Genomic DNA, 12,450 nt, shown 5'->3' with positions numbered 1-12,450 from the left:
TTTCTTGAGAAGATTTTTTAAAAAAACATATTCTGAAAAACTGATGTTGCCTTACCACCAGTAACCACCTCATCATTGTTATCTTCACCACCACCGTCACCCAAAACAGCATCTAGAGATGTGCTTGCAGGGTTTACACATGCATACATACACACGTATGTGTTTAAACACATACATACATGTACTTATTCATTCACTCAGCAAATGTTTGTTGAGAGCCTTCTAAGTTCCAGGCACTGTTTTAAACTCTGCCCTCCTCTTACTTCCATTCTTGTGCATCAAGGCTGATGATGTGGATAAATAAGTAAAATGATATGAGAACAGCTGAAGAGAAAAACAAGACAGGGGACAGAGATAGGGTATATGTGGAGGGAGTGTTTGAATTTTTGTTGGCGGGGGGCAAAAAAGACTTCACTGGAGTAAGGCTGAGTAAAGGTCTGAAGAAGATAAAGAAGTAGCTCTGTGGGTATCTGGAAGAGAACATTCTAGGGAAGGTGCTGATGGAGTGTGGGGGGGGGGGCATTCTGGGAACAGCGAGGAAGCCAGCATACCTGAAGTGGTGCAGGGAAGGGATAGTAGCAGCACAGAGGAGCCCAGATCATGTCAGGTCTCATGGGCCATTTTCTCTGAGTGAGATTAGAACTCTTGGAGGCTTTTGAGCAGAGAACTAACCTGATCTGAATTAATAGTCTAAAAGGATTGCTCTGGAAGCTGGTTTGAGAATAGACTGAAGGAGGACTAGAACTGAACAAGGTTGAATAATCCAGGTGAGAGATTATGGTAACTTGTGCCAGGATGGTAGCAGTGGATGAAAAGTTGTCAGCCTCCGGATATATGTTAAGGAAAGAGCCAAGAGGATCTGATGATGGATTGTATATAGAGTGTGAGAGAAAGAAAAGAGTCAAGTGTGACTCCACAGTTTGAGGCCTGAGCAAGTTGAATGGGAGGAGCTGGGTAGAGGGGTGTGAAGAGGGGGTCAGGAGCTCAGTTTTGGACATGCCAAGTTTGAGATATCAGACATCCACGTCGAGAGGTCAGGTACACAGCTTGGTTAAAAAAAAAAAAAAAGACTAGAGTTTAGGGGAGAGGTCTAAAGATAGCCATGGTCATGGATTTTTCTCCATATAAATGTTCCATCTATATCGACAATACTACTTTCCTTCTCTCGACACCTTTGCCTCCTGTCCAGTGGAAGCTCAGCTTCTGTGCTTTCAACACTGGGATTGCTATTTTTGCTCTCCAGGGTTAGCATTCTCCACAGGTGTCCTCCATCCCATCCTCATGAGACTCATTGGGAGTCACTATCTCTGGGCTGTTCTCTCCCTATTCCTAATTCAGTCTCCAGCTCTCCTCTCCTTCCCCCATGGCCATTGTAGCCCCTAAGGGGATTGGATGCACCACCATTCCATTCAATAAGTCAGTTGATTTTGTTTGATTGGAATGGTTTTGTTCAGCCTTCTTTGAGGTTCAATATTCTATAGACAACTTGAGGCCACTTTAATCATAACACCAAATAACTAGTAACTCTTACCCCCAGATTCTTCCTGGCCAAGATCATTTCTTCCATTCTTCTGGTGAAGAATTCTAGAAATTCAACTGAGCAAGTACTTGGGCATTTCATCAGATCCTAAGGTGCTTCTTGAGAATGTTTTTGGCTCTGCTCATAGATATTCTCCTAAACCCATGTCAGCAGAGGAAGGATGATTTAACACATGGGCAAGATTACAACCAGACTCTTTAATTTTTTAAATTATAAAATTCCAACTTTCCCACATATCCAAATTATATATAAACATATGAATCTTCTTTGAATCAATAATATAGAATATTCACTCATTCAACAAATACTTATTGAGCCCTGTTACATATTCTTGGTGTTGTTTCAGGGAGTCCCCTGTCATTAGGGAGCCTAGATGCTTCCAAATATCACATAGGCCGTACTTATACTAAAAACGTATTTATTGTTTATCTAAACTTCAAATTTAACTGAGTATCCTGCATTTTATCTGGTCACTGAGGTCATGTGACAGCTTGGCTGGGCTGGATGGTCAAAGATGGCCCAACTTATGGAAGCTGGGGCAGACTGTCATCTGGGCTGCTCTCCCCATGTGGTACCTCAACTAGCCCAGGCTTCTTTACATGTCAGTCTTAGGGCAGCAAAAGGTCAAGGTGGCAGCTGTAAGGCTTCTTTTGGCTCACGCTCTGAAGTTGCAAGTGGTCGCTTCTGCCAGAGTCTATTGGTCAAATAAAGGCACAGGGCCGGCCTACATTCAGAGGGTGGGGAAAGAGATTGCACCTCTTGATGAAAGGAGTGGCAAATTTACATTGGAAAAGGGAATATATACAGGGAAGGAAAGGATTTATAGCCATTAAATAATCGATCACAAGTAGTAAACACAGCAGAGAAGTCTCTGCCATCAGGGACCAAACACTATTCTAAAAAGAGACAGACAACAAAGATAAACATTCGTTGTTGATACAAAGGAGAAAAAGAAAGCATAATCAGGGGGTTAGGGAGTGTTATCAGGAGTGTTAGGGAGGTCTTCTTTTATATAAGGTGGGCAGGAAGACTTCCCTAAGAAGAGGACATTCAGCAGAGCCCAGAAGGAAGTGAGAAATATCCAGAGGAACGGGGTATCAGAGGAAGTAACAAGTTCATAAGCTTTAGAACCCAAGCATTATTGAGGAACTGAAGGTGGCCGAAACAATGAAAGTGAAGTGGAGAGTAGTAGGAGATGAGGTCAGAGAAGTTATGGAAGGTCAGGCTCAATCTACATCTAGGGCCTTCTAGGCAAATATAAGGGCTTTGCCTGTTAGCTTGTGTGAGCTGGAAGCCACATGCAGAGTCCCAGGAGAGGAGTAGCATCATTTGACTTAGAGTTTTTTTTAACAGGGTTACTCTGGCTTCTGTGTAGGGAATACACTGAAGAGTGGCAAGGGTTGAAATGGTTGGGAAGCTATTGCAATACTCTAGGTGAAGGGTGATAGTGGCTTGAACTGGGTGAGAATAGTGGAGCTGGTGAGTTGTTGTTGAACAATAGGTCTATTTTTGAAATAAAGCCAACAGGATTTGCTGATAGATTGCACTTGGGGTGTAAAAGCAAGAGAGGAGCCAAGAATTTGAGAGGAGTCAGAATTTTTAGACTCAGCAACTAGAAGAATGGATTTGCTGTTTACTGGGTTGGACCCTCCTTATAAGAGGGAGGCAAGAACAGCAAAGGCAGAAGAAGGCAACGTGATGACAGAAGCAGGAGGAGAAAAGGCAATGAGATGAGGAGCCATGAGCCAAAGAATGGAGGAAGCTTCTAAAGCTGGAAATGGATTCCCCCTTAGAGCCTCCAGAAGGAACCAGCCCTGTCAACACCTTGATTTTAGCCCTATAAGACTCATTTCAGACTTATGACATCCAGAACTGTAAGAGAATAAGTTTATGTTGTCTTAAGCCACCAAATTTGTGGTAATTTGTTACAGCAGCAATAGGAAACTAATACACGATTAGACCTTTAAATAGAGATGCTGAGTAGCTGTTGGTTATGAGTTTGAACTTGAGGAGAGAGGCATAGAATGTGAATTGGAACTCATCACAATATAGGTTTATTTAAAACCATAAAGCTGGATGAGAGCACCAACAGAGTGAGGATAGAGAAATGAAAAACCTTTTGACTGTTTTTGACCACCCCAACATCTAAAGATCAGGAGAGTGAGAAAACCAACCAACAAATGAGAAGCCATATCCAGTGATGCTTGAGGAGACCAGAGAGTCTAAGGCCCCAGAAGCCAAGGGAAGAAAGTATTGGCAGGAGTAAGCAAGTGACAAATTCATCTCCATCAAATATTCGCAATTTAGTGCTAAGTGATCTCAATCTTGAATTTTTCGCTAACTTCTACAAAAGTTCTACGAGAGACAATTGATATTTGAGAGTGGGATAGAAAAAGGAGGCACCATTAATGATTATGCCAAGACAAAGGATGTAAATTGGGACTGCCCAGGGCAAACAGGAATGTATGGTCCCCCTATTTGGTTTCTGTCTCAATAACTGTTAAATAAATACAGTTTACTTCCTAAAGAAACATCTTTACTGAAATATGACTTAATATTTTGCTTTTGGCTTTAATTGAGGATCAATATTTAGGAAATAGTGTTAGGAAAGATATTTCTGCCTCTTTTATAAAACTATTATTGGAGACTCTGTTCTTTATTTTGTTCAATGTTCCTCACAGAAAGAACCATGTGGTAATTCCTCTTAGAATGGAATGCTGGAAAAACTGTTGCTTTTTTCAAGGAGCTGGTGGTATCCTTTCTTTTCCTAGATAATGAGAGCTTCATAGTACATCGTTCTTCCCTCTTACCTTGGTAGCACGAGCTAGAACTGTTATATCTTCAAGTTGCAGTTAGGGTATCATGTCAAATTTTCCCAGCTGTGACTTTCTTTCTCCTCAAATATTTCTTGAGTACCCACTATGTGCTGAGCTTTGTTATTTAAGCTACAGGTATGGCAGAGATCCACACAGATTTGATCCCTGCCTTCATGGCATTTTCTTGCTTCTCAAGAGTTTACATACTTTTAAAATATGGTGTTAGTATCTTATAGGAAGCCTTGAATTCTTTCAAGAGCAAAGTAGGTATAAAAGACACATAGAATAAAGTGCAACAGTGCAGTATATTATTTAGATAGGGGTGTGGCGTGTTAGGAATGGAAGGCGAGGGGAGAGGTAGAGCATGAAGCCTTGAGTAGAACCAGAGCCTTGAAGCTCCTCATGTTTTTCATGAGGTTTCAGAGCCACTATTGTGATTTTGAGAGAAAAGAAGGCACGTTTAAGGAAATAAAATGACTTCTAAAGCTGTGTTTAGCATCTTTACTAATAGTAGTAAAGAGTACTTGATCAAGTAAAGCATTTGAGGATATTGTCATAATCCAAAAATGCTCTAAGTGCTTATCTACTACTGGCTATAGAGAAAAGAGAATTAATGACTAATTGTGTTGTAATATGATATGCCCTAGGATTGAGTGAATATTTCAGTTCCAGATTATAAAGTAGCCAATTTTTGCAGGACAAGAAAACAAGTACTATATTTTTAAAAGAAATAAGCTGTCTACTCACAAGAAGAGGAACTCCTTTCAGTTATAACCTTGGCTAGGGATTTAAAGAGGCTGCTGTAGTCTTCCCAGTCAAGAGAAGGGGATTGATTAGAAGTCAACCAGAAAGCACTGTCCTGGCTGGTAAGACCCCACCATCAAAAGCAAGAAACATGTCTTTATGTTTATTAAGCATGCAACAGTGTCAAAGAAGAAAGGTCAAACGAAGGAAGGGATCCTCTTTTAGACAATTTAGTTCTTACACTTTGATAGCAGCATGATGGGTACAAGAGGAGACGGGGACACCATGCGATGGAGGAGGTTGAGAGGGATAGAGAATGAAAAAGGCAGAGACAGCTGCTTTCACAAAGCCAGCTGTGTTGGAGATTTCTCTTCTACAACTGCTTATTGAAATGTATATGAAACTAGTAACACGAAACACTTGGGCAACATATTATGTTAAAGGAATCAAAATTTAATTGTGGAGACTTTGAGTCCCACTGATTCCAACTATTGATTATGTTGCTTCAACATACAGGAATAAAATTTAAAGCTGAGATTGACAACAAGCTGCCATGTAAACCATTTTTTAAGTCTGTCTACCAAATACCCTGGATATTGGGTTGTTTTTATTCCTAAAAGAAATGTAAATACAGTCATAGTTCCTGTATAATATAAATAAAATTCTGATTTCTTTTAGCCTAGGTTTATGCCATATTTTCAGCCTTCTGACTCACTATTCTTGCCATAGTGACATTTATAGAGGGATCGTGTGTTTTCCATAAGTTTAAGGGCTATCCACGGACCTTAAGTAGCTCAAGAGGAGAATTCACTGAGATCTAGAGTGCTTCGAACAACGCTGTGAAAGTTGGATTGCCTGAAAACACAGGTTTGTCTCACAAGAGAAACCTTCTGTGCACACGCAGAGAATGATAGGGCTGGAAAGGGATCTCCGGAAGCCATTTATTCTGTCCCATCTCCAGGCAGCATGGTGACTAAACCACAATAGGTGTCTGTGATTTTCGTACTAATGTAACTTATCCAAGACTGCCTATTCCCCCGAGCCACAGCCAGTTTAGCTGTCAAACGAAAATAACTTATGGCACTCCACCTTGTCATTTTCCCTTTCCTGGCTCTCCCCTGGGTCCCCAGGGCTGTTCAAAACTGAATGCTGGAGACTGCCGGAAATAAAAGTCTGAACCTCGGGGTAGACCTGACCAGAAAGTAAAACCTATTCTTGGTTTTGCACAGCAGGGAGAAACCTCTTTACCTATATCCCATCATGACAGGGATTTGAGCTAAAGCTCCGTGAAGCAGCCCGGCTCCAGTTACACCCCTTGAAATGGGAATTCCAGGGTCACTGGCAGCACCGGAGAAGATGATTATAGCAACTCAGCACATGGTCTCATAGGATGGTTTCCTTTTGAGAACTCGTTTTGGAGCCTACCACCTGGCCAAATAGCATCACCACCATCGTCTGTAAAATATTAACATTTACCGGAGCGGGAAAATGGTACCGAGACTGATTGCCCTGTGTCGGGGGCGGAGTGGGCGGGAACCGTTTACTTCTTTGAAGATTGAACTGAGGAGGCTACGTGATTAATTCGAATAATTAGGAGTCTCTTTTTCTCGTCAGTTGATTTTTGGGATTGCAATTTTAGTTCAAAACCAAAGACAGGTTACCTAGGTTATGAGAAAATAAAAGCTTTGAAGCAAAAAAGAAGCTGAATTTGGGAGGAAAGGAAATGTTGAACTTGGGTCTGTATTTCCGAAGAAGAATTATCTGGAATTTTATAAAAGCAAAGAGCACAAATATCATCCCTGTGTTTATATTAGGAAGTAAGCATTTGAAAACATGCGATACGTATTTTAAACATTGTTCTACTTTCTAATCTTGCGTTGCTCCCAAAGATTGCTAATGGTTACCAAATTGTTCTTTGGCAGAGTAAGCTGACGCTTAAAAAAAAGAAAAAAAGAAGAGAAGTGATAGGATGTGATTCTAGCACAGGACAAAGTTATGAATCCTCAGCCCTGAGCAGATATTAACTAATCCAGCAATCCCAACCTAGAGGTTAGCCAGGAGCATTTCTCTGCATCGCATTATGTCCGTTACATGGCAATGAAGGACAGTTTCCATGGCTCCTAATAAAGAGATGTTTCTCTTTATGAAGAGAGCAGAGTGAAGGGTTTACAGATAATATCTGAGCTTGTCACTGAGCTTCTCAGCCTCTTCATCTATATGTTTGCCTCAATCGGTGCAGGTTATCTCAGCAATAAAGCGTTCAATCTCTAGAAGTAGGTTTCTCCCTACATCCTATAACCAGGAGGATGGATATTTTGTTTTGTGTGCTAAAGTGGGTTGAATGAAACCAGCATGGCTCTGCTCTGCTTTCACTAGCTATAATCAGCTTTTCAAATCTACACTGAGTATGCCCCCAGTGACTGATGGCATAGTGAGGAACACATTTGTGACCACACATTCCTGAGAAGCAGCAGTCCTAACATCCCAGTGACCCGACTTATTCGTTCCTGTTTCTTTGTGCAGAGACATTTTGTTTTCCAAGCTCTTTGGCCATGTGCTAACGATTAGACAATGACTCCATAAATGAGGAGGAAAAGCGGCGTCATGGACGGTGGGTGGTTTGTTTCCTTAGTTCTTTATTGAAAACATATGGAGATGTTTATATATAAATAGACAACAATAGACTGCTGCCATCATGTTAGCAACAGCTAATAAAATTCTACATGAATAGAGATCAAACTTGTGTCTACCTATGCCAGAATTCTGGTTTACTGAGATCTGCATATCCTGTCTAATTTGGGTTGAAAAGATGTTTTATTGTTTTACTTTTTATTCCTAGTTGGAAGGAAATGGTGGACCAAGGGTTTTGTTCTTGTTTTTGTTTTTGTTTCATTCTTCTCTTTGCTTAATCGAATTACTTTGTTAGCAGGGACAATAAATTCTGTCCAATCAGACCTTGCATTGTGATCATGCAAAAATATTTTAAACTCTATACATTTGTTTCACTACAGTCTTTGTATTTTTGAATTAGAAGTGAGGACTTGTGGCCTGACAGCTGGAAACAAGCATCAGCAAACAGGGCAGTGGAGGAATTGAGAGCACAGGCTTGGGGAGGCAGACCTCCGGGTTTGAATTCTGGCTGCTCCACTTGCTAGCTAGGTAACCTTGGGAAAGTTAGTTAACCTGACTAAACCTCAGTTGCTTCATCTGTGAAATGAGAAATGTGGCACTTACAGAATGATTGGGAACATTACATGGGATAAGCTGTAAAGCCTTTCATACAGTGTCTGGCATGTAGGAAGCACTGCAGAAATGCTACATATTATCATTGTAAGCAGCTAACAGAATGGTTTATATGGAGACCATCCTTGAAAACCTGAGAGGTACTGATGTTTAGTGGTAAGACCAGTAACAGCAACTATTGATCAAGTGCTCGTTATACGCTGGGGTCTACATTGCACTCTTTCTTACGACTCCATGAACTGGGTACCAGTATTATCCCCATTTCATGGCAGAAGAAACTGAGGGGTTACACAGACTGCCCAGAGTCACAGAGCCCATGATTGGTTAATCTGATGGTCAAACCCACTCTGAATAATCCCAGAGCGCATACTTGTTATCACTCTGCTAAAAAGGCTGCCACATAGACAGCGTCTGGCACCTTTGAAATCTCCTTTATTTACATTATCCTCAACATTGCCATTAACATCCTGGCATTGCACGGTACCATTCACAAACTGTGGGGTGCCGTGTACCTGGGACATCTGTTCATTTGCAGTTGAAGAGGGTCAAGAAGGCTTTAATGCATATTTTGTTAGGAGCCCTGACAAGTTCAACTCGAACACCACTTTCACTTTTGGTCTACAAATGTCTTGTCTTTGAAGACCCTCAAAGCTCCATATGCCCAGGCTCATTGTTCAAGCCTGGAAAAGAGCATTTGTCGCAGCCTACAGGTGGAGAAGCCAGAGGCCAAGGCGACATGACTTGGGGACAGAGCAAGAGGCCGGTCACTCCCCTCAGCAGCCTAGCATGTCAGTTGCTGAGTCAGGAATGGAGTCGAGTGGGTCCAAGGCTGTGTCCATCTCACCAGGCTGATGGCCAAACTACTGACTAGCTCTACTTTTAACTAAATTGTATATAGTTAGGAGCAAATTGCCTAATTTTCTTGTTGGAAGGATGGGATCTGCCAGAAATATGGGAATCCTCACATACATTACCCAACTGTTTTTATTTGCAGATATATTATGTTATTTCTTTTCTCATTTTTACAGGGCAGGGAGAGAATTTGGGGCGGGGGGTGGGGGGGCAGCAGGGCACATAAGGGGACAGGGTTAGGACTGCCAAATTCATGTCAACTTGCTCACCTAGCACCAGTGTGCTAGTTGAACGAGCCCTGAATGTAAGGCATTAATGCAAATATTTTGCATGTTATTAACTCTAATGGTGGTACCGTCATGCAGTAGCCACAGCTGAAAGCGGAGGTGGTACTTTTTATCATAAATGCCTTGGGTCTTTCTCTGAAAATCACCATGAAGACAGAAATTCCTTAGAAGTGAAAGTGGAAACATGAATAGACTTCTGCTTTGTTAACTTTCTCATCATCATCAACAACAACAAAATGATATCCCAGGGCCATGAAGTTCAGTCCTATAAATGTTGGCAACATCCTCCTTTAGAACCAAAGGGCACTGTTCTTGCCCTTGTAACAACAGTACCCTTCCATGGCAATAGTTAGGAAGTCATTGTAAAAACATATCTGTTTTACAGAAAAAAAAAAATTTATGCAACCCTGAAATTGTTATGTTGTAAGTGAAAAATCATTCTAATTCAGGACAAGCATGGCCTACTGCTTACTCCCTCCCGTGCTAGTGGTGACAGGGTGGAGTTTTGGAAAGCACAGGATTTCAGACCCAGCTCTCTCATTTGCCAACTGTGTGACTTTGAGCAAATCACTTGACCTCTCTGATCCTCAGTTCCTTTTCTATAAAACAGCATCAACCATAAAACTGCTCTGTCTGCTTTATGGGTTATGGAAGAAGATCAAAGGAGATTGTAAATATGAAAGCTCTCTGAAAGCACTGTAAAAATATTATTATTGATTTTTACTAGGTGAATAATGAGGATGACAGCTTGGGAATAACTCAACCGAGGTAGTATATGGTCAGTCTGGAAGAAGTGAATGGGTCCTGGGAAATAGATGGCCAGGCCAGTTTGAAGGACCTTAAACTTGCAAGTCTTAGGGCAGTGTGGCAATTTAGCTGTGCAATCTGGTGAGAGGCTCTTATATTCTAAGCTCTTGCTGTGACAATATTGGCTACATGGAATCACTGTGTGCTTTCTTACCAGACTTTATCTGGAAAAAGTTTACACACTAGTGGCCTGGCAGAGTTGCTGGCGTTTAGATGCTACAGCTGTACCCCAGAGAGAACAGCATTTCATGTGTTGTTCTATTACCTCCCTCCCTGGGGATTCAACAGATGGAACAACAGTGGAATCAGAAACCCAAGACAAACCTGTCAGTTTGATGCCTTTAAGCCTTCACAGAATTCACAATCAAAATAAGATAGAATATCCATCTAGGGGGAAGAGATGCAGAGAAATAGGCCCCCAGGTTACACCTTTTTTTGTCTAAGCATGGCTAATACTATCCGGAGGTCCCCACCATATAAAAGGAATTGTATCTGGTACAAGATAGACTCTTAAGAAAATTGGTTGAAAGAATATTATCGCTAGTAGCAATAATTGAGTAATTTTAATATGGAGTTTTATATTTATTTTCATTGAATTTAAAAAAAACCTTCCAAGTCGACTCAAATTTGGCAGATTCCAAGATGAGTAATTTTGCATCTCAGAACTATTAGGTAATATGCAGACTGGATCCTAAGTTGAGCAGAGCAACATGTGCTTTGGCAACAACTGGTGAGGAGATAAAGTATTTGATTATTGTTTTTTTGATAACTTCCAAAGAGAAAGCAGAGAAGCAACACGTATGAACCAAACATTTCTCTCTTTTGTTAAGGCAAATATTTCCAACTACAGCCTCGTGATGGAGTCTGACCTGGGGACCTTCTTACCCTCTGGGCTGCAGTTCACTGGCAGTGACAAGGCCAGGGCCATCGTGGAGGAGGTCATGTGCCTGCTGCAGCCCATCAATGTCACACAGGTCTTTAGAGCTGGAGAAGGGACAGACATTAACTTCTGGATCCAAGCTGGAGTACCTGGTAAGAGCAATAGATGAAATTGGGGTTCTTTACATACTGTTACCAATTTAAAATAAAATTTCTATTCTAACATGCCACAGTAGATACTGGTAGGTCATTTAAAATATGGAAACCCTTAGCTTTGTCCACAAGGTATAATCTGATGATTTCCAATATTGGGATAATAATACTCCTTTTATTTATTTGCCCATCTCTCTTCTCTTTCTGAAGTATAAGTTCCTCACTCCAAGAGATTCTGATTTAATGACTCTGGGATTGTGCCTAGAAATTGTTTTGGTTTTTTTTTTTTTTTTAAACAGGTGTCTGGTAATTGTAGCACAAATGATCTCCCGACCAAAATTTATGAAATAGAGTAGAAGGCAATTATTACTACTAATATCCTTCTAGTTCTAGCCCTATGCTGCAGAAAGTTCTCTGACCCAAATAATTCCCTACCCAAATCCATGGTATCTGAAATTTTACCATTAGAGATTTATTCTTTGAGGTTGGGTACTTCTTGCTAATCATTTTTTCCTAATGCAGAGACTACTTTAAGAGGTTGGACATAAACTAAGTTACCCTGATCAGTGATTCATCAGGTTGATATTTTTAAGACAAGTCCTGGGCAGGGATGAAATTATGTAATAGGAATAGGCCTGGCAGTTACAGGACTAGAAAGGAGAACAGTCCTAAAGAAGACAAACTTATAGTACTTCGCAAATTTGCCCTAGACTGGCCATGAGAAAGGGTTATTGATGATCTTAGACCTCTATGACCTGGGGTTGTTCCCTCAACACCATTATCTCCATAATCAAAAACACTGTTAAAGAATCTATTTGCAAATTATTCTGTACTTGTATTATGCAAACAGGAAGTCCAGCTTTTGAATAGTTTTAAAATTACGGTTTCCAGAACCATTTCTATGGCTACAAAACATTTCACAGGTTTAAAAAAAAAGTCTCTCTAGATGCACCCCACTCCAGCTTTTTTCTTTTAGCCTGCAAAATAGACTTTACCAATAGCATACTATATGGATTTAAACTTTTTAAAAAGCTCATTCTTTAGATATTATAGATTAAAGTATATTTTAGATGTTAAGGTTGCTAATAATCTTTCATAACTAAAAATAGAAGGAGCTCTTCTTTATTCT

General features: G+C 40.7%; 1 protein-coding gene across 2 annotated transcripts in view; it reads left to right on the top strand.

Annotated features, from left to right (window-relative positions):
- Nucleotides 1-12,450, top strand: part of CPQ (carboxypeptidase Q) — a 505,020-nt gene that overhangs the window by 415,683 nt on the left and 76,887 nt on the right. The window contains exon 7 of one of the 2 annotated variants that reach the window (XM_059902028.1): nt 11,120-11,321. The exons of the other annotated variant lie outside the window; for it this stretch is intronic. Coding sequence (XP_059758011.1) covers nt 11,120-11,321 — 202 coding nt within the window. The remainder of the gene's footprint in view (nt 1-11,119; nt 11,322-12,450) is intronic. 2 annotated transcript variants of the gene reach the window in all.

This window comes from Balaenoptera ricei, chromosome 17, assembly GCF_028023285.1.
Source record: "Balaenoptera ricei isolate mBalRic1 chromosome 17, mBalRic1.hap2, whole genome shotgun sequence".
Classification (NCBI taxonomy): Eukaryota; Metazoa; Chordata; class Mammalia; order Artiodactyla; family Balaenopteridae; genus Balaenoptera; species Balaenoptera ricei.
This window is presented reverse-complemented; position numbering and strand designations above follow the sequence as displayed.